Here is a 27,503-nt window from a genome sequence, read left to right on the forward strand (position 1 = left end):
CCATTTCCAGAATAAAACTGTTCTCAGTAAAAAAGTAAGTTAAAACATTTGTAACAAAAACAAAAAAAGGTTTAAAAATGACATCCATTTTGAAATCCTAAATTTTGGCACCAGAATCCAGCTAGCCCCAAATATTGGACATATATCATACTGTACTGCAGGACAGACTGCCAGGGCAGAATATGCTAGGAAAGATTGCATTAATGTAACAAATTTGCTTCTGTCCTTGCCATTGATGATCCCCAATTGTTCAAGACCATACAAAGTTTTCTGGATTTTTTTTTCTAATAGTATCATCCATTAACAAAATAAGGCTGTTCAAACTCTTGGTTTTCAAAATATTGTTTATTGAATATTAGTACTAAACTTGAACAATTACATTTATCAACAGTACATGTCAATGTACTATATTTCTTTTGTCTACTACATTCCTATCGATGAATTTTTACTACCTGTATTTATGTTTTTCAAGATTGACAATTAAGACTGCATGATTTTTTTTTTAAACTTATGAACTATGCTCGAAAATGACAGCTGATCAATGGCATGGGCTGTACTCACACCTATGGGGCTTGGGAAGCATGTGCCCCACCCCACCAGGTCAACCCCCTCCCCTAATGTTTTTGGGTTTTTTTATGTTTTTAAAAATCTACATGGTTTACGTTTTTCTTTCTTTTATACAGAAATAACTTCGAAAACTCCACATCAGATATCATTTCTGTTGGCCTGGTAAAAAGAAAACCCATGTAATGAAGCGAATCACCAAGAATATGCTGTAGTATAATAACTTTATAATACTGTCCTCACGATATTCACTGTAATGAATTAAGGCGATTCGCCCACTTGAGTCGTACTGCTATAACTTTCACTGTTCATGTTAGCTCAGCCGATTTTCACACAAGTTGATGATACATTTTTTTAAAAATAGGCTTCAGATTATTTTTCGGTGGAAAAAAAAAAAGAGACAAAAACCTATTTCATATAGATGTAAAATGTGTTCCACTTGTAGCTGGTTTTTTGTGGGTTTTTTGTTTTTTTACACTGGTTCATTCTGTGCTGTACAGTTCCAGAAGGTGGTGAATGATGTCGTGGGCATTGGAATCTGAACGAGGCTTGCATTGACGTCTTTCAATGGCACTGTCAGGCTCGGCCCCATTTTCAGATGGGACAGTGTTCCTTTGCGTGGTTTCGCTGCTGCTGCTGCTGCTGCTGCTGCTGCTGCTGCTGCTGCTGCTGCTTGTGGTGTTGATGTCGTCGTCGACATCATTGCACGGATCCCATGACTTAAGTTGAAGGAGATCCGGTCTACATCATCCTCTTTACCTATTGAAAGTAATAACAAATATAGTTGAAATTGTATTAATACCTACTCTGTGTGTTTCTTTTAGGAGATAACCATATGGATTTTTAGAATTGCGGGTGTTATTGTCTATCTGATCCCGCAAATGTAATTTTTTACCAAAGGCCTGAGGTTAAAAATTAAACGTCTGTAGGCATCATACTACTCCACATTTTGCACGTCATTCTACATCAAACCACCACTTCACACTTTGCATCATACCAATCCACATTTTGCACATTACTCCACATCACACTTTGCATCATGCCACTCCACATTTTGCACATCACTCCACATCACACTGCATCATACCAATCCACATTTTGCACATCACTCCACATCACACTTTGCATCACTCCACATCACACTTTGCATCATACCACTCCACATTTTCCACATCACTCCACATCACACAGCACTTCACACTTTGCTATAGCCATAATGTCCACAGTCCGGTGTCAATATATTCTTAATAAATTGTGTTATAGTGGTGCATCGTCAAATAAACCATTTCTTCTCCTGTCTTCAGAATCGTAATGCTTAATGAACAAATGACACACTCAGAATCTGATGCTCCTATAGTGCCAAGAAACACAATATTCAGCACGGTGGATTCTGTTGGGGTTTTCTTTGTTTTATATGTAGTTGTTTTTGTTAAACTTTGTTATTTTTGTGGGGGGTTTTGTTATTGTTTTTTTTACCAAACCAATAAGGTAAATTGCTGTATTTAAAGCCTCTGAGTGTTTAATTTGACCAGTGCATTATAGTGATCAAGTACACTATCCAGGGGTGCAGAAATGGAAAATATTTCACTAGCCCGCTGGACCAGAACCAACTAAAATTGACTAGCCTGCCACAATTTGTACAAGTCCACCAGCCTATAGAACAATACAGGCCAGTTTTTATTTTTAAATTTAAAATGTCTTATAATGCTAATACGAAAACCTGACGATAGAACAACCATAAAAATAAGGCCCCCCCCCCACTTTGAAAATCTGTCCTACAGGCCTGCAATATATTACTGTTTAACAAAAATGACAAAAAACACTTGGTAAGTGATCAGCATCAAGTGGCAAATGAACAAAATCACACCCTAAACCTTGATTGATTGATAAATCAAAATAAAAATTTTAATATTCTTTTTCACATTTCTTCCATATAGATTTACAAATTTCAAGTGGAATCCCAAAAATATTTAACAGAAGAATAGGCTTATATATTCAAAACACACCGGCAGCATAGTTTGAACATAAACAAATACTTTTTAGGAACTATTGATCGTTGAACGTCTCTGTTTCTGGGGAATGAGGCTATTTAAATTGGAACAAATACCAGAATGGAACCATTTTCATTGGCCAAAACGGAACCCATTTGGCTATAATGGTACCTAAATGTACTGGTGAAAATGATACCTTTTTACTTTTATTTGTTTTTAGCTATAATGTAATTCTGTATATAATATATATCTGTTGTTTTATTGAAGATATCGTTCACAACTTGCAATGCCATTTTAGCCATACATTTTATCAGTTTTGTTTCGGTATAAGTAATATAGCCATATATTTTGGTTTTGTTATGTTTGGACTTGATTTGACACAGTTCCATTTTCGCTATAATCAGTTTCCGGAATGTTGCGCCTGCGCAGTTCAGAACTCCGAAGTCAGCAATGTGGTACATTCTGAACCATTTGTTTGCATGGTTTGGAATTCTGGCATGGCTGATGCAGATTCACAGATTCAGTGTAAAAAAAGTTTTTTACTAAATTTAAAAAATACATAAATAAATTTACAGTCAGTCAAAAAAAGATGGATTGCCCGTTGGACTGGTAGCTTTATTTTTTAACTCGTCTGTCAGAATTTTTACCCGCATTTGGTGAGCGGGTGAGTACTTTCTGCATCCCTGCTATCCCTGTTGAAAAATGACCATTTGCACATATAGCTGATGACACGAGTTGATCAACAACTCCACTTGATAATACACAATAATATAAAAGTATTTCAATGAGGTGTGTTACAGCTGTCCAAACTGTGAGGAGCAAAGTTTAGGTTGGGGGGGAAGAGTCAACACCTCCCTTGGAAAATGTATTGAAACCCCCCAGTATGAATATATAACCTAAAAATCCAAACAATGAAATAATTATCAATAAAACATTTTAAATATTTACAACCGAAAAAAACACCTGTGTTTGTTTTTTCCGTCAGTATAGTTTTTAAAAAAGGCTAATTTTGTGAATTAGATGGCAAGAAATTGCGTTTAAAAGCCATACAATTAAAAAAAAATCATGGGGGAGCATCCCCATGGACCCTTCTAGATTTCTCTGATTGTGTACATTCTCATGCTTACTAGTTAACGACCCTGATTTTTACCCCCCACCCCCAACTTAAAACACTCTCCGACAATAGCATCATACCACACCACTCCAAATGGCACAACATTTCGTATCATACCACTCCACATTTGGCACATCGCATCAGCTCTCTGCACACCACTTCATATACCAATCTACATTTTGTACATTACACCATCACCACTACTTCACAATTTGGGTAATACCACTGCACATTTTGCACACAACAACCATCACTCCACACCACTCCACATTTTGCATCATACCACTCCACATTTTGCACATCATATCATCATTTCACATTTTGCATCATACCACTCTACATTTTGCATATCACACCATCAGTCTACATTTTGCACATCACATCACCATCACTTCCAGGATTTCTGCCAGAGGGTACAAAAGATACAATTACGAATCCTAAAATCTTCGAAATTAACGGATACATTTTTACTAATTTTAGAGAGCTTAATTTGTCAAAACACAGTACAAATGCAGCATCCAGTTTTCAAAGATTTAAAACATAACCACCTACATGTAGTAGGGGCACTTATGGGTGCAGGTTTTTGTTTTGTATTTTGTACCCTCAAACTATTTTTGGCAGAAAGGCTGACTTCCAACTTAGCATCACATGATCACACCACTCCACATTTGGCATATCACACCACCACCACTACTACACTTCATCACACCACTCCGTATTTTGTTTATAATACTATCACTCTGCACCACACCACCACCACCATTTTACACTTTGTACCATACCACGTCACATTTTGCACATCCTGGTAGCTCTCCGCACCACATCAATACCACTTTACACTTTGCATCATACCACTTCACATTTTACACTTCACTCCATACCACTGTATCATACCACCACTTCACAACATACCATACTGCATCATACCTCACTCTACACACCACTTTGCATCATACCACCATTCTAAACACCACACCACTCTGCATCATACCACCATACCACTGCATCATACCACCACTCCACACCACACCATTCTGCATCGTACCAACACTCCACCGTTCTACACACCACACTGCATCATACCACCACACCACACTGCATCAACCCACTACACCACTGCATCATACCACCACTCCACACCACACCATGCTGCATTGTACCAAAACTCCACCATTCTACACACCACACCACTCTGTATCATACCACCACACCACCCTGCATCATACAACCATTCTACATACCACACCACTCTGTATCATACCACCACACCACTCTGCATCATACAACCATTCTACATACCACACCACTCTGTATCATACCACCACACCACCCTGCATCATACAACCATTCTACATACCACACCACTCTGCATCATACAACCATTCTACATACCACACCACTCTGTATCATACCACCACACCACCCTGCATCATACAACCATTCTACATACCACACCACTCTGTATCATACCACCACACCACTCTGCATCATACAACCATTCTACATACCACACCACTCTGTATCATACCACCACACCACCCTGCATCATACAACCACAGCACACCACTCTGCATTATACCATCATTCTACATACCACACCACGCTGTATCATACCAACACTTAACACCACTCTGCATCATACTACCGTGGTGTGGTGTGTAGTGGTGATATGATGTAGTGGTGTGGTGTGTAGAGTGCTGGTATGATGCAAAGTGGTGTGGTGTGTAAAATGGTGTGATGTGTGATATTGTGATACAGAGTGGTGTGCCATTATGATGCAGACGATGTGGTGTGTAAAATGGTGGTATGATACAGTGGTGTGGTGAGTAAAGTGGTGGTATGATACAGAGTGGTGAGGTGTGGTGTTATGATGCAGATGGTGTGGTGTGTAAATTGATGGTACGATACAGTGGTGTGGTATGATAGAGTGGTGAGGTGTGGTGTTATGATACAGTGGTGAGGTATGGTGTTATGATGCAGATGGTGTGGTGTGTATAGTGGTGGTATAATACAGAGTGGTGAGGTGTGTAAAGTGGTGGTATGATGCAGAGTGGTGAGGTGTGTAAAGTGGTGGTATGATGCAGAGTGGTGAGGTGTGTAAAGTGGTGGTATGATGCAGAGTGGTGAGGTGTGGTATTATGATACAGATGGTATGATGTGGAAATTGATGGTATGATACAGTGGGTTGGTGTGTAAAGTGGTGGTATGCTACAGGTGAGGTGTGGTGTTATTATGCAGAGTGGTGAGGTGTGTAGAATGGTGTAAAGTTGTTATGCACTTAAGGTGATCTGACCGCTAAGATTGTTTCGTCGAACAGGGCTCTGCAGACCTCTACACTATACAAGACCACACCAAAACCACGACTAACCTACAATAGGAGAATGAAAACGTAAACTTGTCTTCCTGTGTCTAGAAGCTACTGGTCCTCCTTTTTCAACTCCGGAACCCTCTGAACTCTCGTGTTTGGCTTGCTTCCATGCTTTGTTTTTGTTCATCTTCATCAACTTATAATATTCATCACCTGTGATGCCCTCTGGCCATTCATTTTGGAATCTGCATGAACAAGATTCACATGCACTATAGTTGGGCAGATTCAGAGGGATGCATTAATATTAGCTAGTCATGCAAATTCAGAGGGGTTTACCAGTCTGATAGATTCAGAGGGGTCTACCAGTCTGACAGATTCAGAGGGGTCTACCGGTCTGACAGATTCAGAGGGGTCTACCGGTCTGACAGATTCAGAGGGGTCTACAGGTCTGACAGATCCAGAAGGTGTTACTGATGAAGTCAATTCAGAGAGGTTTACTAGCTGTATAGATTCAGAGGGGTCTACCGGTCTTGACAGATTCAGAGGGGTCTACCGGTCTTGACAGATTCAGAGGGGTCTACCGGTCTGACATATCCAGAGAGGTTTACTAGCTGTATAGATTCAGAGTTCGTGTAGCAGTTGGACAGTTAAAAGTTTGTTTTCTTTATCAACACCACTAGGGCACATTTATTAATTATTGGCGATTGGATGTCAAACATTTGGTAATTTTGACATATAGTCTAAGAGAGGAAACCTGCTACATGTTTCCATTAGTAGCAAGGGATAGATTTTTCTATGCACCATCTCACAGACAGAATAGCACAAAACACAGCCTTGGATTTACCAGTTGTGGTGCACTGGCTGGAATGAAAAATTGCCCAATAGGGATCGGTCCTAGACCAACCACACATCAGGCGAATGTTTTACCATTGGACTATGTCTCGCCACAAGTTGGACAGATTCAAGCTACATGTACTACAGTGAAACCCCTCTAAACCAGACACCCTTGGACTATGTCTCGCCACAAGTTGGACAGATTCAAGCTACATGTACTACAGTGAAACCCCTCTAAACCAGACACCCTTGGACTATGTCTCGCCACAAGTTGGACAGATTCAAGCTACATGTACTACAGTGAAACCCCTCTAAACCAGACACCCTTGGACTATGTCTCGCCACAAGTTGGACAGATTCAAGCTACATGTACTACAGTGAAACCCCTCTAAACCAGACACCCTTGGACTATGTCTCGCCACAAGTTGGACAGATTCAAGCTACATGTACTACAGTGAAACCCCTCTAAACCAGACACCCTTGGACTATGTCTCACCACAAGTTGGACAGATTCAAGCTACATGTACTACAGTGAAACCCCTCTAAACCAGACACCCTTGGACTATGTCTCGCCACAAGTTGGACAGATTCAAGCTACATGTACTACAGTGAAACCCCTCTAAACCAGACACCCTTGGACTATGTCTCACCACAAGTTGGACAGATTCAAGCTACATGTACTACAGTGAAACCCCTCTAAACCAGACACCCTTGGACTATGTCTCGCCACAAGTTGGACAGATTCAAGCTACATGTACTACAGTGAAACCCCTCTAAACCAGACACCCTTGGACTATGTCTCGCCACAAGTTGGACAGATTCAAGCTACATGTACTACAGTGAAACCCCTCTAAACCAGACACCCTTGGACTATGTCTCGCCACAAGTTGGACAGATTCAAGCTACATGTACTACAGTGAAACCCCTCTAAACCAGACACCCTTGGACTATGTCTCGCCACAAGTTGGACAGATTCAAGCTACATGTACTACAGTGAAACCCCTCTAAACCAGACACCCTTGGACTATGTCTCGCCACAAGTTGGACAGATTCAAGCTACATGTACTACAGTGAAACCCCTCTAAACCAGACACCCTTGGACTATGTCTCGCCACAAGTTGGACAGATTCAAGCTACATGTACTACAGTGAAACCCCTCTAAACCAGACACCCTTGGGACCAAGTAAAATGTTTGGTTTTCAGGGGTCTGCGTTTACGTAACTACCTTCCATTCTCCATTAAAATAGGGAAAGTGATAAAGTGTTTAAAAACAACAATAAATTGTTGAAAAAATTCAGCATTTTTGTGGCATTTAGAAAAATAATTACTACACTTTTCACTCAAAGATGTTAACATTGGTTTAGGTATACTTTCGAAACTTTTAATTATTTTAAGTTTATTATCAAGTGATAGTTCAACATGGCGACGTTTAGCTGGACATCCGTCATGTTGAAAATCGATATGAAAATAAAAGCAAAGCCAACGTCACTTTTGCTTACTCTTTATTTCGCTAAATAAACATTTTTAAACTTACACAATAGGAAGCCAGTGAATTAAATTCATTGTTATTTTTGTCGATCTTTGAAGCAAATCATGAGACACATTTGTGAAGGAACATATAGACCGTAAATCACATTCATAACTTAATAAAAACACCTAACCCAAACCCAAACCCAAACTTAATCTCTCTCAACCAAAATTACAACACAATGCATGTGTTAATTAAATATCAAAGCTGGCGATGAATTGTTTATTGCCATGTTGCCTACTTAGCGGCATGTAACGGTGATTACACTGATAACAGCGAACCCGAGCTTGTGAATATTACGTGTTCACAGACAGATAATCCGGGATTGTGGAAAACGTCCGGTTTTGAGGGGATTCCAGTTTAGAGGGGTTCCGGTGATGTTGGGTTTTACTGTAGTTGGACAGATTCAGAGTAAGCATAGAAAAAACATATAGCACATGTCATTAGATGATAATATGCTCTTTTCATTGGAAAAGACAGTTTTCAAAGGAAAAGTTAAAAAATGGATGAATGGACAGACGGACAGATGAACAGTGGAAAAAGTTGGTAAAAAAAGAATACTTTTGAACTAAAAGGACACTTTTCACTTGAAAGGGCACTTCTTCATACCTTTATTTGGTGCAATTCACCCACCCACTCTACTCTGTTCTTTGTCCCCCATGCTAGGTACGGTTGGATTTAGAGTTTTATTTACCTTTTCCAGAAACGAAACAGTATCGGCAACATTTTAATATATGGCTCATGGAAGATATCAAAATCAATCTGGCCAGATTTGGCTTTCTTCACAATGCTATTCACCATCTCATCTGGAACATTTACCTGTTAAAAGGTTCAAAATGAGATTCATGTTAGGGGCCATCCATAACATACATAGAGGATTCGTCACGAGTATTTCTGAATATGGAAAATATCAACCGAGTCTATGTTAATCGGTATTTGTCGAGGCTCTGCCGAGGTTGATATTTTACATATTAAAAAACACGAGTAGTGAATTCTCTATGTATAACATTTTAATTATTTTTTTTAGTAAATCACATAACTAAAGTCGCCACCATTGATAATATGACGTCATAACGATTAGCACAGATTAGTTTGAAATCACGCATTTTAAACAAATCTTTGAAAACGTTACGCTCAGGTACACGGGTTTTGTTGGCTTGTAAGCAAATGACCCATCACCAGCAACACATTACCTAGAGACCTTGCAAATTTGCATACCATTATTACATGGGTTTATGACATGGATATCATGGGTAAGTTATAGGATAAATACATGTATGCACAAAATTAAGATTGTTTTTTTTTTTTAGTTCCTCCCGCCCTATCCCCCATGAACACTTTTTTCTTCCCAGGCACATTGTATTCATCTATCTTCCATGCTGAAAAGTATATTGGATACAATTTTATTAACCAAGTGGGGAAAGACAAAAACACATTTCTTCCCATATATACATTTTGACGTCATAATCAGTGCTTTGACGTCTTAGTTTCCATGGTGACAGTCATGTCAACAACTAACTTAAGTCCATCAGCAACACATATGTCACAGCTTGTTTTCAATAACAGTTACTGTATCATTTGAAAATCTTCCATAAAATTATCAAGATTGATAATCGCTACTCGGCAATACCGTTTATATTGCATAGGTGAATTGATAACATCAATTCACTCGTGCAAAATAAACGGTATTGCCACGAAGCTTGTTGAGCATTGTCAAAAGGGTCTTAGATTGCATACATTTTACACCCATAATTTCTTGAAATAATAACAGGTTTATTTAAACATTTTAAACAAACGATATTAAATTTGGATTTAAATGTTTCAGATTTGCGCTGTTATACTAGCATCAAGAGAGATGCCAATGCTAAGATGATGTTATGATGATGATCATCATAAGAATAATAATGATTTTATATGTCCAAAATAATTGATTTCACAATATAAAACATTAGTTTAAAATTTTTGACAAAATTTCACAACTACAAAATGAATATAAGATTTAACAAATAATAATAATAATTGAAAAAAAGTATAGTATATAGTATATAGTATTTATTATTATTATAATCATATGAAAAGATAAAGATTGTTTTATTTAATGACAACACTAGAGCACATTTATTAATCATCGGCTTTTGGATATCAAACATTTGATAATTCTAACATATAGTCACATAGAGGAAACCTGCCACATGTTTTCCATTAGTAGCAAGGGATCTTTTATATGAACCATCCCACAGACCCAATGGGCCCACTGACAGGGATCAATCCCACACTGACCGCGCATCAGGTAAGCACTTTACCACTGGGCTACGTCCCGCCCATACATATAATCATAGGAAGGAAGAAAGGAATGTTTTATTTAACGACGCACTCAACACATTTTATTTACGGATATATGGCGTCGGACATATGGTTAAGGACCACACAGATATTGAGAGAAGAAGGAAGGAAATGTTTTATTTAACGACGCACTCAACACATTTTATTTACGGATATATGGCGTCGGACATATGGTTAAGGACCACACAGATATTGAGAGAAGAAGGAAGGAAATGTTTTATTTAACGATGCACTCAACACATTTTATTTACGGATATATGGCGTCGGACATATGGTTAAGGACCACACAGATATGGAGAGAGGAAACCCGCTGTTGCCACTTCATGGGCTTCTTTTTTTGATTAGCAGCAAGGGATCTTTTATATGCACTGTGGAGCACTGGCTGGAACGAGCATAATCATATATTGATAGAGGAAACCCCCTGTCACCACTTCATGGGCTACTCTTTTCGATTAGCAGTAAAAGGGATCTTTTATATGCACCATTCCACAGACAAGATAGTACATACCACAGCCTTTGTTACACCAGTTCTGGAGCACTGGCTGGAACGAGCATAATCATATATTGAGAGAGGAAACCTGCTGTTGCCACTTCATGGGCTACTCTTTTCGATTAGCAGCAAGGGATCTTTTATATGCACCATCCCACAGACAGGATAGTACATACCACTGGATGTCAAACATTTGGTAATTTTGACATTAGTAGCAAGGGATCTTTTATATATACCATACAGACAGGACAGCACATACCACAGCCTTTGATATACATGTACTAGTTGTTGTGCAGTGGACCCGACAGGGATTGATCCCAGACTGACCATGCATTAGGCTAGTGCTTAACAATTGGGCTATGCCCCACCCTAGTGACTTCATCAAATTCATGGCAGCAACATGAAAATGAATGAATGTTTTAATGACACTCCAGCACAGAAATAAATATGTGGGCTAATGGTGAGCATTGTCAGCACATCTCCCTCTTCCCCTATACACTCTTCTTATTTTATGGATGACCCACTGAATATTATTATTACCATATATACACATCCTACATGACTTCCGATTGGATAACGTTATGTCAAGTGTGATTCCATTTAATATCATACTGTACTGATCTATGGTTTTGTGAACCGGTAATTCGGTGTCTCTGTCTCCCTGCCTCTGTATTTGTCTGTCTGTCTCTCTGTCTGTCTGTTTCTCTTTCTTTGTGTCTCTCTGTCTGTATATATGTCTGTCTCTCTTGTATCTGTGTTTGTCTGCCTCTGTGTTTATGTTTGTATATTTCTCTGTCTCTGTCTGTCTCTCTGTTTCTGTGTTTGTATGTCTCTGTATGTCTGTCTCTGTGTTTGTCTGCCTCTGTCTCTGTTTGTCTCTCCATCTCCGTGTTTGTCTGTCTGTCTGCATCTGTCTGTCTGTCTCTGCATCTGTCTGTCTGTCTCTGTCTTCTCTCTCTCTCTTTCTCTCTCTCTCTCCCTCTCCCTCTCTCTCTCTGTGTGTGTGTGTCTCTCTCTCTCTGTATCTCTCTGTGTGTGTCTCTCTCTCTGTCTCTGTCTCTCTTTTCTGTCTCTCTCTCTCTCTCTCTCTCTGTCTCTCTCTCTGTCTTTCTCTCTCTCTCTCACTCTCTCTCTCTCTCTGTCTTTTTCTGTCTCTGTGTTTATCGGTCTCTGTCTGCCTGAATGTACATGTCTTTCATAGAGTATCAGCCATGTTTTGTATAAAGGTCTCTTTAGGGAGAGGTCTTAACATGTACATGTAGTCATTGCCTGTTGATCGATCTATGCAAAACCTTCACAATTATTGCTTAAAACAACAACAATAGAAAAACCAAAACCGATTAAGGGTTACTATACCCGGACTCTTTGACCACCATCCGAGGCAAAGAAGTATTTAATGATAACCCGTGCTTTTTTCACTAGTGTCTTTGAATCTACTTGTGTAATCTCCTCCAAGTACTTCAAACTATCCACCATACGTTTGTACCTGAAAAAGAAAAAACAAGGGAACCATTACAGGGCAGGGTTCAAGCAAAATGGAATTCAACTGTACTTATTTACTTTCATCTAATATTGCAAAACATATACAGATTTATATTCGCAAACCACATACTTATTCATTTCCAGCCAAAATTGCAACATATGTACAGATTTATATTAAAAAAACATACTTATTTACTTCCATATAACACTGCAACATATGTACAGATTTATATAAAAAAAACATACTTAGTTACTTCCATCCAACACTGCAACATATGTACAGATTTATATAAAAAAAAAACATACTTATTTACTTCCATGTAACACTGCAACATATGTACAGATTTATATTAAAAAAAACACATACTTATTTACTTCCATCCAACACTGCAACATATGTACAGATTTATATCAAAAAACCATATACTTATTTACTTCCATGTAACACTGCAACATATGTACAGATTTATATTAAAAAACCACATACTTATTTACTTCCATGTAACACTGCAACATACGTACAGATTTATATAAAAAAAACACACACTATTTACTGACATGCAACACTGCAACATATGTACAGATTTATATAAAAAACCACATACTTATTTACTTCCATGTAACACTGCAACATACATACAGATTTATATTTAAAAAAAACATACTTATTTACTGACATGCAACACTGCAACATATGTACAGATTTATATAAAAAACCACATACGTATTTACTTCCATGTAACACTGCAACATATGTACAGATTTATATAATAAAAAAACATACTTATTTACTTCCATCCATCACTGCAACATATGTACAGATTTATATAGAAAAAAACACATACTTATTTACACAGGAGAAAGGAGATTTGATCAAATATCGGGAGACTCCCGCGGAATCCGGGAGGGTTGACAGGTCTGTTTATTTCCATCCAACAGTGCAACATATATACTTATTTATAAAAAAAAACCCATATACAGTCGAACTTGCATATAACAACCACGCAAGGGACCAAAAGAAAGTGGCCGTTATGGACAGGTGGCCTTTATATAGAGGTCACAAAATATTCAACCGAGACCCTGACATATTTCACTATTTTTACTGGGAAGTAAATCGCTGTATGATCATATGTGGTGGGAAGAATTCGATTTTTTTTTTTAAATAATATTTTGGCCACTAATTCAGGTTCTGACCTTATTTTTGCTGACAAATAGAGGCAGCTGGCCACGTTGAACAGGTGGCCATTCTATAGATGTCAAATAAAGAAAGAAATGTGTTGGGGGATTTCAGGGTGGCTGTTATGGGCAGATGGCCGTTATATAGAGGTGGCCGTTAGACCAAGTTCGACTGTACTTATTTACTTCCATTCAATACTGCAACATATGTACAAATTTATATTAAAAAACCACATACTTATTCATTTCCAGCCAAAAGTGCAGATCACGTGGCAGTTTTCTGATGTAGATGTTTCCCATGTGCTTATCTTTATACGCCGAGTCTTGATGAATGCAACTGGAAGGCGAATCTTTCAACCTGTGCTGTGACTTGGCCTTCACTGGCAGTCTGGATCCCGGGCTGAGGGTTCCACCGGTCTCCTGCAGGTGTTGTCTCTCCTCCTGGCCATGTATTTGCTTCACTCCAGATGATTTACGTTCAGACATTACAGGTAGGTCTCTGGTGTCCATGTCTTCCTTCTTGCTTCCCGCCTCAGAGTCATTCAGCAAGGACGGGGCTTTATCTGAGTCTTTTTCTTCCGAATCTTCGCTGATGACAGAGTTGTCTTTCGGCACCCCATCCTCGGAGTTGTCTTTTGGCACCCCGTCCTCTTCCTTGGAGCTCAATAATGACACTGCACTAGTATTCATGCATACATTTTTCGACCACACTTCTACAAAAAAAATAAATGAAGGAAGATTTGTTTTATGACACCTTAGCATATTTTAAAATACGGCTATTTGAAAAAGGAAAAGAAAGGAATGTTTGTTTAATGACACCTCAGCACATTTTAAACTACAGCTGTTTGAAAAAGAAAGGAAGGTTTGTTTAATGACACCTCAGCACATTTTAAACTACGGCTGTTTGAAAAAGAAAGGAATGTTTGTTTAATGACACCTCAGCACATTTTAAACTACGGCTATTTGAAAAAGGAAAAGAAAGGAACGTTTGTTTAATGACACCTCAGCACATTTTAAACTACGGCTGTTTGAAAAAGAAAGGAAGGTTTGTTTAATGACACCTCAGCACATTTTAAACTACGGCTGTTTGAAAAAGAAAGGAATGTTTGTTTAATGACACCTCAGCACATTTTAAAATACCGCCATTTGAAAAGGAAAAGAAAGGAATGTTTGTTTAATGACACCAAATCACTTTAAAATATGGCTGTTTGAAAAAGGAAAAGAAAGGAATGTTTGTTTAAAGACACCTCAGCACATTTTAAACTACGGCTATTTGAAAAAGGAAAAGAAAGGAATGTTTGTTTAAAGACACCTCAGCACATTTTAAACTACGGCTGTTTGAAAAAGAAAGGAAGGTTTGTTTAATGACACCTCAGCACATTTTAAACTACGGCTGTTTGAAAAAGAAAGGAATGTTTGTTTAATGACACCTCAGCACATTTTAAACTACGGCTATTTGAAAAAGGAAAAGAAAGGAACGTTTGTTTAATGACACCTCAGCACATTTTAAACTACGGCTGTTTGAAAAAGAAAGGAAGGTTTGTTTAATGACACCTCAGCACATTTTAAACTACGGCTGTTTGAAAAAGAAAGGAATGTTTGTTTAATGACACCTCAGCACATTTTAAAATACCGCCATTTGAAAAGGAAAAGAAAGGAATGTTTGTTTAATGACACCAAATCACTTTAAAATATGGCTGTTTGAAAAAGGAAAAGAAAGGAATGTTTGTTTAAAGACACCTCAGCACATTTTAAACTACGGCTATTTGAAAAAGGAAAAGAAAGGAATGTTTGTTTAAAGACACCTCAGCACATTTTAAACTACGGCTATTTGAAAATGAAAAAGAAAGGAAGGTTTGTTTCATGACACCACAGCACATTTTAAACTATGGCGTTGGAGTTATTTGTAATGGCATTGAATAACCCTTCCATCAAAATTGGAGTCCTTTTTAAATATCAGTACAGAACATAACCTCACTAAAAAAGATACTCCTTAAAACCGGACTAATTACTTGGTCCCATGGATGTCCGGTTTAGAGGGGTTTTACTGTATAAGAAATGATAAATTATGGAATGCCCAGTGGTAGAGTGCCTGCCTGATGCACGGTCAGTCTAGGATCGATCCCCGTTGGTGGACCCATTGGGCTATTTCTCGCTCCAGCTAGTGCACCACAACTGGTATATCAAAGGCTGTGGTATGTGCTATCCTGTCTGTGGGATTGTGCATATACATGTAAATGATCTCTTGCTACTAATGGAAAATGAAGCGGGTTTCCTCTTCAAGACTATATGTCAAAATTACCAAATGTCTGACATCCAACAGCCGATGATTAACAAATCAATGTGCTCTAGTAGTGTTGTTAAACAAAACAAAAGACTTCTTAGGTATGGAATAACCCTTCCATAAAAAGGACATAACTTTTCTGAAAATGATACTACTTAAAACTGGACTTTGGTTTACATGGGTTTCACTGTATAAGAAATGATAAATTCTGTATAAGAAACGATAAATTCTGTATAAGAAACGATAAATTCTGTATAAGAAACGAAGAAATTATAAATTCTGTAACGGCATGGAATAACGTTTCCATCAAAATTGGATGTTTTATATATCAGTACAGGACATAACTTTTCTGAAAACCAGATTTAATTTTTTCTAGTCCCATGCATGTCCGGTTTAACAGGGTTTTACTGTATATAGAGAATACTCCACAAATGTCTTGTGATATCATAATTTAGCATTCATTGATAAAAGTATGAAATCTGAGGCTTGCCGAGGATTTTTATACTTTTATCAACGAGTGCTGATAAATTATGATATCATAAGACACGAGTGGGGGGTATTCTTTTAATCATTCATTATCATTCTTTTCATTTGCGACAGTTGTATATTTGGCAGCAGTAGACTTGTTAACTAGCAGAACAACAATGGTATGACATCACTAATGATAGGTTTAGCACTGAAACATACACAGTGACGTAACCAAAGAAGCGATATCTCTGCAGGAGATATCGCAGGAGATATCGCAAGTTATAGTGCCAGTGATATCTTCTATAAAAGCCTTTAAAGGGACATTCCTGAGTTTGCGAAATTGTAAGATGTTTCCGACTGATAAAATATTTCTACGATTAAACTTACATATTAAATATATTTTCTTGTTTAGAATATCAGTTTCTGTATATTCAATGTGTTTCTGGTTGTCTTAATATTTGTAAGAAGCCCAAACTGGATTTTGTCTTCAAATAATTTTGTACGTACGAAAAAAACATATTTTAGGAAATAAAATGAAATTTAACCTAGTACAAATATTAGAGCGATCAGAAACATGTTTAATATACAGCCACTAATATTTTATGCAGAAAAATATATTTGATATGTAATTACAATCATTAAAAAATCTCTGTTAGTCGATAATATCTTAAAAAATTGTAGTAAACTCAGGAATGTCCCTTTAATGAATGATAAAAAAAGTTACAAATCCTTACTCTGTAATTCCAGTCCATCCTCTAGCGACAGTGGTAACTGTTTGAGGTACATCTTAAAGATCCGTGTTTCTTCACTTCGACTCAAGCAGTGAATAAAGGCAAGAAACAGACCAACAGCTTGATTCCATCGATACAGCTATACAACGAAAAAGAAAGAGAAGGAAAGCAATATTTCATTGAGTAATACACGGCAAACAAAACACAAAGACCCCCTTACCGTGTGCATTTCCTGTCACAATTTCAACCAACAATGCACATCATTTTTTAAAATTATTATTATTAATTTGTTTTATATACCGTAATTTCAAATTTATAGCCCATGGGCTATATGCTTTAAAACATTGAAAACTGCCCCCTGCGGGTTATATGATCTTTGTTTTTTTACTCAGTAATCATTTATTGCCAAATGCAGTGTTGAGACAAATTAAAAAACAAAAACATGGTATGTCAACATTTAATTGAATTGTTTATATTGACGAACACGTAAACTGCAGTAAACTGCACTAATTTGCCAATGTAAGCTAATACTAAAAAGCAAAATAACAATGCAAGCTACACACGAATATCAGTAATAACTGCAATCTGATAATCTTTTTTGCACAATAACCATTTATTACCTAATGTGGCTTATCCGGTGCAGCGGGCTATATGCATGAAATCACGATATATATTTTTATTTTTATACATATATATATATATATATATATATATATATATACCACTGCCCCCTTTTCCTTTCTCTCCTTTAAATTCCATCTCATTTTTTCCTGATCTGGCAGCTCCTCCTATCAACTTCTTTCGCTGTCCACCTCCACATCCCAGTCCTTGTCTCTCCAACCACAACAGGTGCTTCTACATGTAAATACTTAGCAGGGGTTGAAACTGGTTTAAATTCCTGTCGGATATTCGGTCTGGTAAACTACAAATTGTGCTGGCCCGAATCAAGACCTGCCGGACCAAACATGATTGACTAAGATTAATGACTGGGCGAGACATAGCCCAGTGGTACAGCGCTCGCTTGATGCACGGTCGGTATGCAACTGGTATAACAAAGGCTGTGATATGTGCTAGCCTGTCTATGGGATGGTGCATATAAAAGATCCTTTGCTACTAATCAAAAAGAGTAGCCCATGAAGTGGCAACAGTGGGTTTCCTCCCTCAATATCTGTGTGGTCCTTAACCATATGTCTGATGCCATATAATCATAAATAAAATGTGTTGAGTGCGTTGTTAAATACAAACATTTCCTTCCTTCAAACTAATGACATGTGTAAAGAGAAACATAAAATAATTGCCGGTTCTACAAGATTACAGGTTAAAAAACAAATCCCGGCCCATGGCAATGTTGACAAGTAAAAAATGGTTGTGATGGCAGTAATACTGCTGCCATTCTGCATTTTCAAAAAAAAGTATCAAAATGGTCTTATAAAAAAGTATTAAAAAAGTATAATTTTTCATCAACTGACCACGATAGGTAACCATATGACATTCGTTACGTTTGTCCTACTAATGTTTGCTGCTTATGGCCAACCTCAAGGAATGGTGTGCATCATGTTGTGAGGATTTGTGATTGTTGAACACTCTGTTCTGCATATTTCAGTACCCTATCACTTGGTCACTGAGAGCAGCAGGATCAGAGAGCTCTACAAACACTCCACTCAACAAAGAACAAACCACTCCTGAAAAATAAAGACTAGCAAAGGATAAATCTTACCATGGTCAAATTTGAAATTGGATTTTCTTAAGTTATATTTAGCAGAAAAAAAGTATTAAAAAAGTATTTTCATGTGACAAAAGTATTAAAAAAGTATAAAAAGTAGTATATTTCCCAGAAAAGAGTATAATACTTTTCAAAAAAGTATAAAGTTGCAGCACTGCAGTATTTCGACCCCTGTTTAGTGCATTTTTCATGTAAGCATTTCCACGCAAATACGTTCTGTGCACAGAAAAAAGTCGACCAATGAGTGATTTTTCCATGTGCGTTAAGAAGAATGCATCTTTCTCAGTATGACTGCTAGTGTACACATTTCACATGTTAATCATATTCCACTTATAACATTTTGATTCAACAACTTTTAAATGTCTAATATACTATGTTACCATAAAGAACAATCGATTGTTTTTTAGATACACAACATTACGTTTCGAATCTACACCCAAAAAGTCAATGCACAATATTACAAAATATCATGGGTAAAATGCAGCCAGAGGGCTTAACATTGAAAAATACAAATTGTTTTAATCCTTCACCAAATACTAGAAATGAACATATGAACTAACAACATACAGCGAAACCTCTCAAGACCGGACCCTCTGTAAACCGGAATTCCCTCAAAACCGGATGTTTCACAGAGTACCTTTTTAAAAACCAGGACAGAATTTAACCTCTTAAACCAGATCCCTCTTAAAACCAGACATTTGTCTTGGTCCCGGGGTGTCCAGTTTAGAGGGGTTTGACTGTATGTCACAATAAGGAACTACATGGACATGTATATAGTGCACCGTGAAGTGAACTGTGTCGTGAGACCTAAATATATACCAATATACTTGTTGATATAAGCAATAATATGCATTAAATATCATTAAATATGAATACCAGTCCACAAACCTTGCCTGATACTTCCTTTGAAGGTACAAAAAGTTCAAGTTTGTTTTGTTTAACGACACCACTAGAGCACATGGATTTATTCATCATTGGCTATTGGATGTCAAACATTTGGTAATTCTGACATATAGTCTTAGAGGGAAAACCCACTAAATTTTTACATTAACAGCAATGGATCTTTATAGTTACTACCACAGACAGGATAACACATACCACAACCTTTGATATACTAGTCGTGGTGTACTGGCCGAACGAGATATAGCTCAATGGGCCCATCGACAAGGATTGATCCCAGACCGACTGCATCAGGCGAGCCTACCCCCTTTATTTCTGAGTGTATTAATAAAATAATCCAGCATTCTCTCTGAACAAACCGTTCGCTTGATGCGCGGTCAGTCTGGGATCAATCCCCGTCAGTGGGCCCATTGGGCTATTTCTCGCTCCAGCCAGTGCACCTCGACTGGTATATCAAAGGTTGTGGTATGTGCTATCCTGTCTGTGGGATGGTGCATATAAAAGATCTCTTGCTGCTAATTGAAAAGAGTAGCCCATGAAGTTGGGACAGCTGGTTTCCTCTCTCAATATCCGTGTGGTCCTTAAGCATATGTCCGACGCCATATAACCGTAAATAACGTGTTGAGTGCGTCGTTAAATAATAACACTTCCTTCCTTTTCTTTGAACAAGGGCAAGAAATCTAGCTCAGTTGGTAGAGCACTTGCTTATGGTGCTTGCATCGTAGGATCAAACCCCTTCAGTTGACTAATTCTCTGATTGCTTCCAACCCACCCCCCACAACCAGTGAACCATGACTGGTATACCAAAGGTCGTGGCATGTGCTGTCCTGTCTGTGGGAAAGTACATATAAAAGATCCCTTAAATTGTTGTTAATGGATAAAAGTAGCAGGTTTTCTAAAAAAAAATTACCAAATGTTTGACATCTAATAGCCAATGATTAATAAACCAGTGTGCTCTAGTGGTGTTGTTAAACAAAACAAACATTTTAATTGTGTTACCAAACCAGACATTTTAAATCTTCTCTGGCCACATGTTTGTAAACCTTTAAGAGTCTAGACTCAAGACTAATAGTCTGAGACTTTAGCATCATGGCAACACCATGCAAATTGTTTGGGTGTGATGTCAATAGAGACTGGAAGGAAGGAAATGTTTTATTTAACAACACACTCAACACATTTTATTTACGGTTATATGGTGTCGGATCAATAGAGATTGGATTCTAGACTCTAAAACAAAGATGCGCATAGTTTTGCTGAACCGGCTGAAGTTTTCTGATCTGTCACACATACAGGCTATTCTGTAGGATTGTTTTCTAAAACATACCCGTAAAAACCCAGTACGTATGTTCAACAAGTTCACATACTGTAACTTTTAGACATTAAAAAAAAAAAAATTAAAAAAAAAAATTATTTTATGAAGCAAGCAACACATGTTATTTATGGTTATATGGTGTCAGATATATATGGTTAAGGACCACATAGATATTGAGAGAGGAAATTAACCCACTGTCGTCACTTCATGGGCTATGCACTCTTTTTGATTAGGGACGGGACGTAGCTCAATGGTACAGCACTCACCTGATACGCAATTGATCTAGGATCGACCCCCGTCAGCGGGCCCATTGAGCTATTTCTTGTTACAGCCAGTGCTCCACAACTGGTGTAAGAAAGACCGTGGTATGTACTATCCTGTCTGTGGGATGGTGCATATAAAAGATCCCTTGCTGCTAATCGAAAAGAGTAGCCCATGAAGTGGCGACAACGGGTTTCCTCTCTCAATATCTATGTGGTCCTCAACCATAAGTTCGATGCCATATAACCGTAAGTAAAATGTGTTGAGTGCGTCATTAAATCAAACATTTCCTTCCTTCTTTTCGATTAGCAGCAAGGGATATTTTATATTCACCATCCCACAGACAGGGTATTACATACCACGGCATTTGATATACCAGTCATGGTGCACTGGCTGGAACAAGAAATAGTCCAATGGACCCACTGACAGGGATCGATCCCAGACTGACTGCGCATCGAGCAAGCACTTCACCACTGGGCTGCGTCCCCCCCACAGACATTCAAGAACAGTGAGAAGGCTGTAAAACTAACCAAGGTTTTCTTGGCTGGGCTAAGTTTAACTACGGTTGCGATTGTCGCAAAGTTAAACCTGCGGAATCTGCGACCTCCATGAGTCTGATTCTTTTCTTCTTCCGGCTCTGAATCGAATATGTCATCTCGGAACAGTGCCAAGTAACGACCAAACCTTCAATGGGAAAGAAAATCATATTTTTGACAACACATATACCATACATATTGTGATCAGCAGCTATTAGGAAAGAAATATGGGGCCAAATTTATGAAGGCTGGGGTTTTTTTTTTAAATGCAGGTGTTTAAGCATTGTAAATTTAAATACCCGGTAGTTACATGTGTGTAAGACATAAACAGACTTTGTAAATTCAGCCCTTAGACAGGGCTTCTGCCAGAGGGTAAAATGGGTATGGTGCCATACCCAAATATTTTGGCAGATGTTATTTTTTTAAGTTAACTTTTTGACAAAATTAATTACTCTTATCATTACTGTATAATTTTCTTAACCCTAAGTCTAAACTTAACCCATTTTCTTTATGGGGGAGACCCCCCCCTTACCACCTGTTGACTGTGGTTGCATTCAATTGTATAGCGCCATACCCAAAAGTTTCTCTCTGGCAGAAACACTGGGGCCCCAGAATGTTTAACACCGCCAAAGCACAGTCTAGTCAGCATCTATTAAAGGTTAACTTCATAATAAAGTTATCAACTGGGAGCTGTACAGTTTAAATCTATTTTACTGGGTAATCTGTATTCCCAATAATGAATAAAGAGTGTTATTTTTACTCCATCTTTTACATAAGCACTGCATGCAGAGTCTTAAAACATCTTATCCGAAAACAGGCATGCCGTATACATGTCTGCATGCATAGTCTTAAAACATCCTATCCGAAAACAGGGATGCCTTATACATGTCTGCATGCATTGTCTTAAAACATCCTATCCAAAAACAGGGATGCCTTATACATGTCTGCATGCAGAGTCTTAAAACATCTTATCCGAAAACAGGGATGCCTTATACATGTCTGCATGCAGTCTTAAAACATCCTATCCGAAAACAGGGATGCCTTATACATGTCTGCATGCAGAGTCTTAAACATCCTATCCGAAAACAGGGATGCCTTATACATGTCTGCATGCAGAGTCTTAAAACATCCTATCCGAAAACAGGGATGCCTTATACATGTCTGCATGCAGAGTCTTAAAACATCCTATCCGAAAACAGGGATGCCTTATACATGTCTGCATGCAGAGTCTTAAAACATCCTATCCGAAAACAGGGATGCCTTATACATGTCTGCATGCAGAGTCTTAAAACATCCTATCCGAAAACAGGGATGCCTTATACATGTCTGCATGCAGAGTCTTAAAACATCTTATCCAAAAACAGGGATGCCTTATATATGTACATGTATGTTATTGTAAAGTTTTCAGTACGTACACTATACAGCAAATCAAACACATTACATTATCATTCAAGAGAAAATCATACAAACAACATGACTATTCAACAGAGTTAACTCTATAGTCCATCACACAGGGAACGCCTTTTTTCATATTATGAAATTTACAAGTTATTTATTTCTGAGCCAATTGATTTGTAAGTTACACACAAAAATAGTATTGTAGTATAGTACTTTTTTCTGACGTGAAACCAAACTGAAATTATTTACAAAAAATATTTTCACAGAATGACGGGACAGACTATAGGTTCTTTTTCGTTTTAGCCAAAAAGAAATTTTAATTCAGAATTAAAAAATATTTTTATAAAATTGAAATTATAGCCTTTACTGGAAATCAAAACCTACAAAATGTATGTAATGTCATCTCCTGCTATTCGACAACATTTTGAGTAATGTTTAAAGACACCCCAACACACTGTTTAAAGGAAGGAAGGAAGGAAATGTTTTATTTAACGACGCACTCAACATACTTCATTTATGGTTATGTGGCGTCGGACATATGGTCGGACCACACAGATATTGAGAGGGGAAACCCGCTGTCGCCACTTCGTGGGCTACTCTTTTTGATTAGCAGCAAGGGTTCTTTTATATACACCATCCCTCAGACAGGACAGCACATACCATGGCCTTTGATATACCAGTCATGGTGCACTGGCTGGGACGAGAAATAGCTCAATGGGCCCACTGATGGGGATCGATCCCAAACCGACCGTGCATCAAGCGAGTGCTTTACCACTGCGCTACGTCCCACCAGTACACTGTTTAATCAGTGGTTATTAGGATAGGATAGGATAACAATATCCCTGTACATGGTTTTAAAGGGGCAATCAGGTCAAATATGAACCGTATGTACTGAAAAGATGCATGCTCATACCACCAACAAATACTGACAGCTTAACAAATTAAAAATGAATTATTTTATAATTATTATTTTAAAAAACATGATTATTCCTGCTAACTGGGGGCAGCCATCTTGTGTCTTTTTGGTGGCATCACATTCTGTATTGTGTAAACTAAGTGACATCACGCTCTGTATTGTGTAAACTAAGTGACATCACATTCTGTATTGTGTAAACTAAGTGACATCACGTTCTGTATTGTGTGACATGACACTGTACTTCTGTTTGCATAGAATAGCCAAACGAAATAATTTAAGATAAAGCGCTTCACTTTCATCAGCCTGACTTGCAAAACAAAATAAAGGCCCAGTGAATTTACTAAATGTAACCAAACATATTTCAATGTGTATTACAGAACAAAATGGGGTTTAGTAGTTTTTCTTTGTTAAAATCCAAAGAAAAAAATGCTTACCGACACTAGTAAGTTTGAGCAAAAATGACCAAGAGTATCAAATGAGGTCATAGTGGTAATTTTCCTTTCTTTCTAACTATGTGATATGAAAATTGTTCTAAGGTGACATTAAATTGTATAGGTAGAAAGATTATCATTCTAGGAATCGACCATAATAGGTTTTGTGGTGTAAATGTTGTTTTTCATTTTACCATTGTCAATTTTAGTGAGCGGGGGTCTGTGTTTGATTACTTTCTATTGCCGAACCTTAGTCAATATATACGACAATACATCGTATGGGCATTACATTTATGACTCATTCGAACTATAAACATACATAAACTCCAACCAGGATCCGATCGAACACCCATGGAGAAAATGTAGGTACTTGTCATATGGAACATTTCGTTCCGTATCGCATCACGATTCGCTACGCAAGTTTCAGACATCCCTACACAATTTTAAAACATTAAACAGTAGTTGCTAATCAATTTTCAGTTAACTAGAAAAATCGCTAATCAATATTTTGAAAACAAAATGTTCCCTGTTTGTGTTATTAACATGTAGTGGATCATGACACGTCACCACAAAACATTCTCAAACAAATAACCCTGATGCCATATAACTGTAAATAAAATGAGTTGAGTGCATCGTTAAATAAAACATTTCCTTCCTTCCAACAAATAACCTGTAAACTGTAAAATGTCAATAGAAATTATCAACGGACAGGGTTTACTACTGTAAATAATTCTGTAATAATATCAGTTAGGCAGATTGTCCCATCACAGAACTTACTAGTCATATTCATCGAAAACTTGGGCAATTGTGTCTCAAAAATGCCATGTTCCACTATGTGTGAGCTATGACGTTTTGCTCTATAAGACTATAAGAGAATTACCAAACGCTTGACATCCAATAATTGATGATGAATAAATCAATGCGCTCTAAAGTGGTGTTAAGTAAACGTTTATTAAACTTTTATAAGATATATAAAGTGGGTGTATGTATAGGCAGGTTATTCAGTCAGCCCATAAGGTGGTGCTTGTTGCTTGCCTAATGTATAAAGTTTAATCAAATGTTTCACATTCGCCAATCCCCACCTTATGTAGGCCTTAGACACAGTGCCTCATGTAATGTACCTAATAGATAATATGGTACATATATCACAAGTCACGAGAGGAGTATCCTCTATATATATCACAAGACATGAGGGGAGAATCCTCTATATATCACAAGACATTAGGGGAGTATCCTCTATATATCACAAGACATTAGGGGAGTATCCTCTATATATCACAAGACATGAGGGGAGAATCCTCTATATATCACAAGACATGAGGGGAGAATCCTCGATATATCACAAGACATTAGGGGAGTATCCTCTATATATCACAAGACATTAGGGGAGAATCCTCTATATATCACAAGACATGAGGGGAGTATCCTCTATATATCACAAGACATTAGGGGAGTATCATCTATATATCACAAGACATGAGCGGAGTATCCTCTATATATCACAAGACATGAGGGGAGTATCCTCTATATATCACAAGTCATTAGGGGAGAATCCTCTATATATCACAAGACATGAGGGGAGAATCCTCTATATATCACAAGACATTAGGGGAGTATCCTCTATATACAACAAGACATTAGGGTAGTATCCTCTATATATCACAAGACATTAGGGGAGTATCCTCTATATACAACAAGACATTAGGGGAGTATCCTCTATATATCACAAGACATTAGGGGAGTATCCTCTATATATCACAAGACATTAGGGGAGTATCCTCTATATAATCACAAGACATTAGGGGAGTATCCTCTATATACAACAAGACATTAGGGGAGTATCCTCTATATATCACAAGACATTAGGGGAGTATCCTCTATATATCACAAGACATTAGGGGAGTATCCTCTATATATCACAAGACATTAGGGGAATATCCTCTATATACAACAAGACATTAGGGGAGTATCATCTATATATCACAAGACATGAGGGGAGTATCCTCTATATATCACAAGACATTAGGGGAGTATCCTCTATATATCACAAGACATGAGGGGAGTATCCTCTATATATCACAAGACATGAGGGGAATATCCTCTATATATCACAAGACATTAGGGGAATATCATCTATATATCACAAGACATGAGCGGAGTATCCTCTATATATCACAAGACATGAGGGGAGTATCCTCTATATATCACAAGACATGAGGGGAGTATCCTCTATATATCACAAGACATTAGGGGAATATTCTCTATATAACACAAGACACGAGGGGAGTATCCTCTATATATCACAAGACATTAGGGGAGTATCCTCTATATATCACAAGACATGAGGGGAGTATCCTCTATATATCAAAAGACATTAGGGGAGTATCCTCTATATATCACAAGACATGAGGGGAGTATCCCCTATTTATTACCCACCTGGTGAATGTTTGGGTGTGTCATACAAATTTTGTATGCAACATCAGGTTGCTAAATAATGTCATTTCAGCAAGTAACATCATCTTCCCTGGTCCTAGCTCTGTACATTCCCATGTCTCTTTGGGTTAGGTTGGAAGTAATCATCAGATTTTACATTATTAAAATAATGGTAATAAATAAAACACTTGTTTTCACTAGATATAATTTTCAGTCAGATATTTACATGGGAAGTGCACTTGTTCTTTCGTAAAAATGTATATAGCAAAAATGAATATAG

The 27,503-nt window shown here is 37.6% G+C and overlaps 1 protein-coding gene across 1 annotated transcript in view; it reads right to left on the bottom strand.

The window, feature by feature from the left end:
* Positions 1-330: 330 nt before the first annotated feature.
* Positions 331-27,503, bottom strand: part of LOC121388622 — a 74,009-nt gene continuing 46,836 nt past the window's right edge. The window contains exons 16-22 of the mRNA XM_041520040.1: positions 22,040-22,193; positions 17,317-17,452; positions 14,069-14,543; positions 12,529-12,658; positions 9,034-9,158; positions 6,038-6,222; positions 331-1,323 (exon numbers count right to left, since the gene is read on the bottom strand). Coding sequence (XP_041375974.1) covers positions 1,037-1,323; positions 6,038-6,222; positions 9,034-9,158; positions 12,529-12,658; positions 14,069-14,543; positions 17,317-17,452; positions 22,040-22,193 — 1,492 coding nt within the window. The 3' untranslated portion in view covers positions 331-1,036. The remainder of the gene's footprint in view (positions 1,324-6,037; positions 6,223-9,033; positions 9,159-12,528; positions 12,659-14,068; positions 14,544-17,316; positions 17,453-22,039; positions 22,194-27,503) is intronic.

Source organism: Gigantopelta aegis, chromosome 14 (assembly GCF_016097555.1).
Source record: "Gigantopelta aegis isolate Gae_Host chromosome 14, Gae_host_genome, whole genome shotgun sequence".
Lineage (NCBI taxonomy): Eukaryota > Metazoa > Mollusca > Gastropoda > Neomphalida > Peltospiridae > Gigantopelta > Gigantopelta aegis.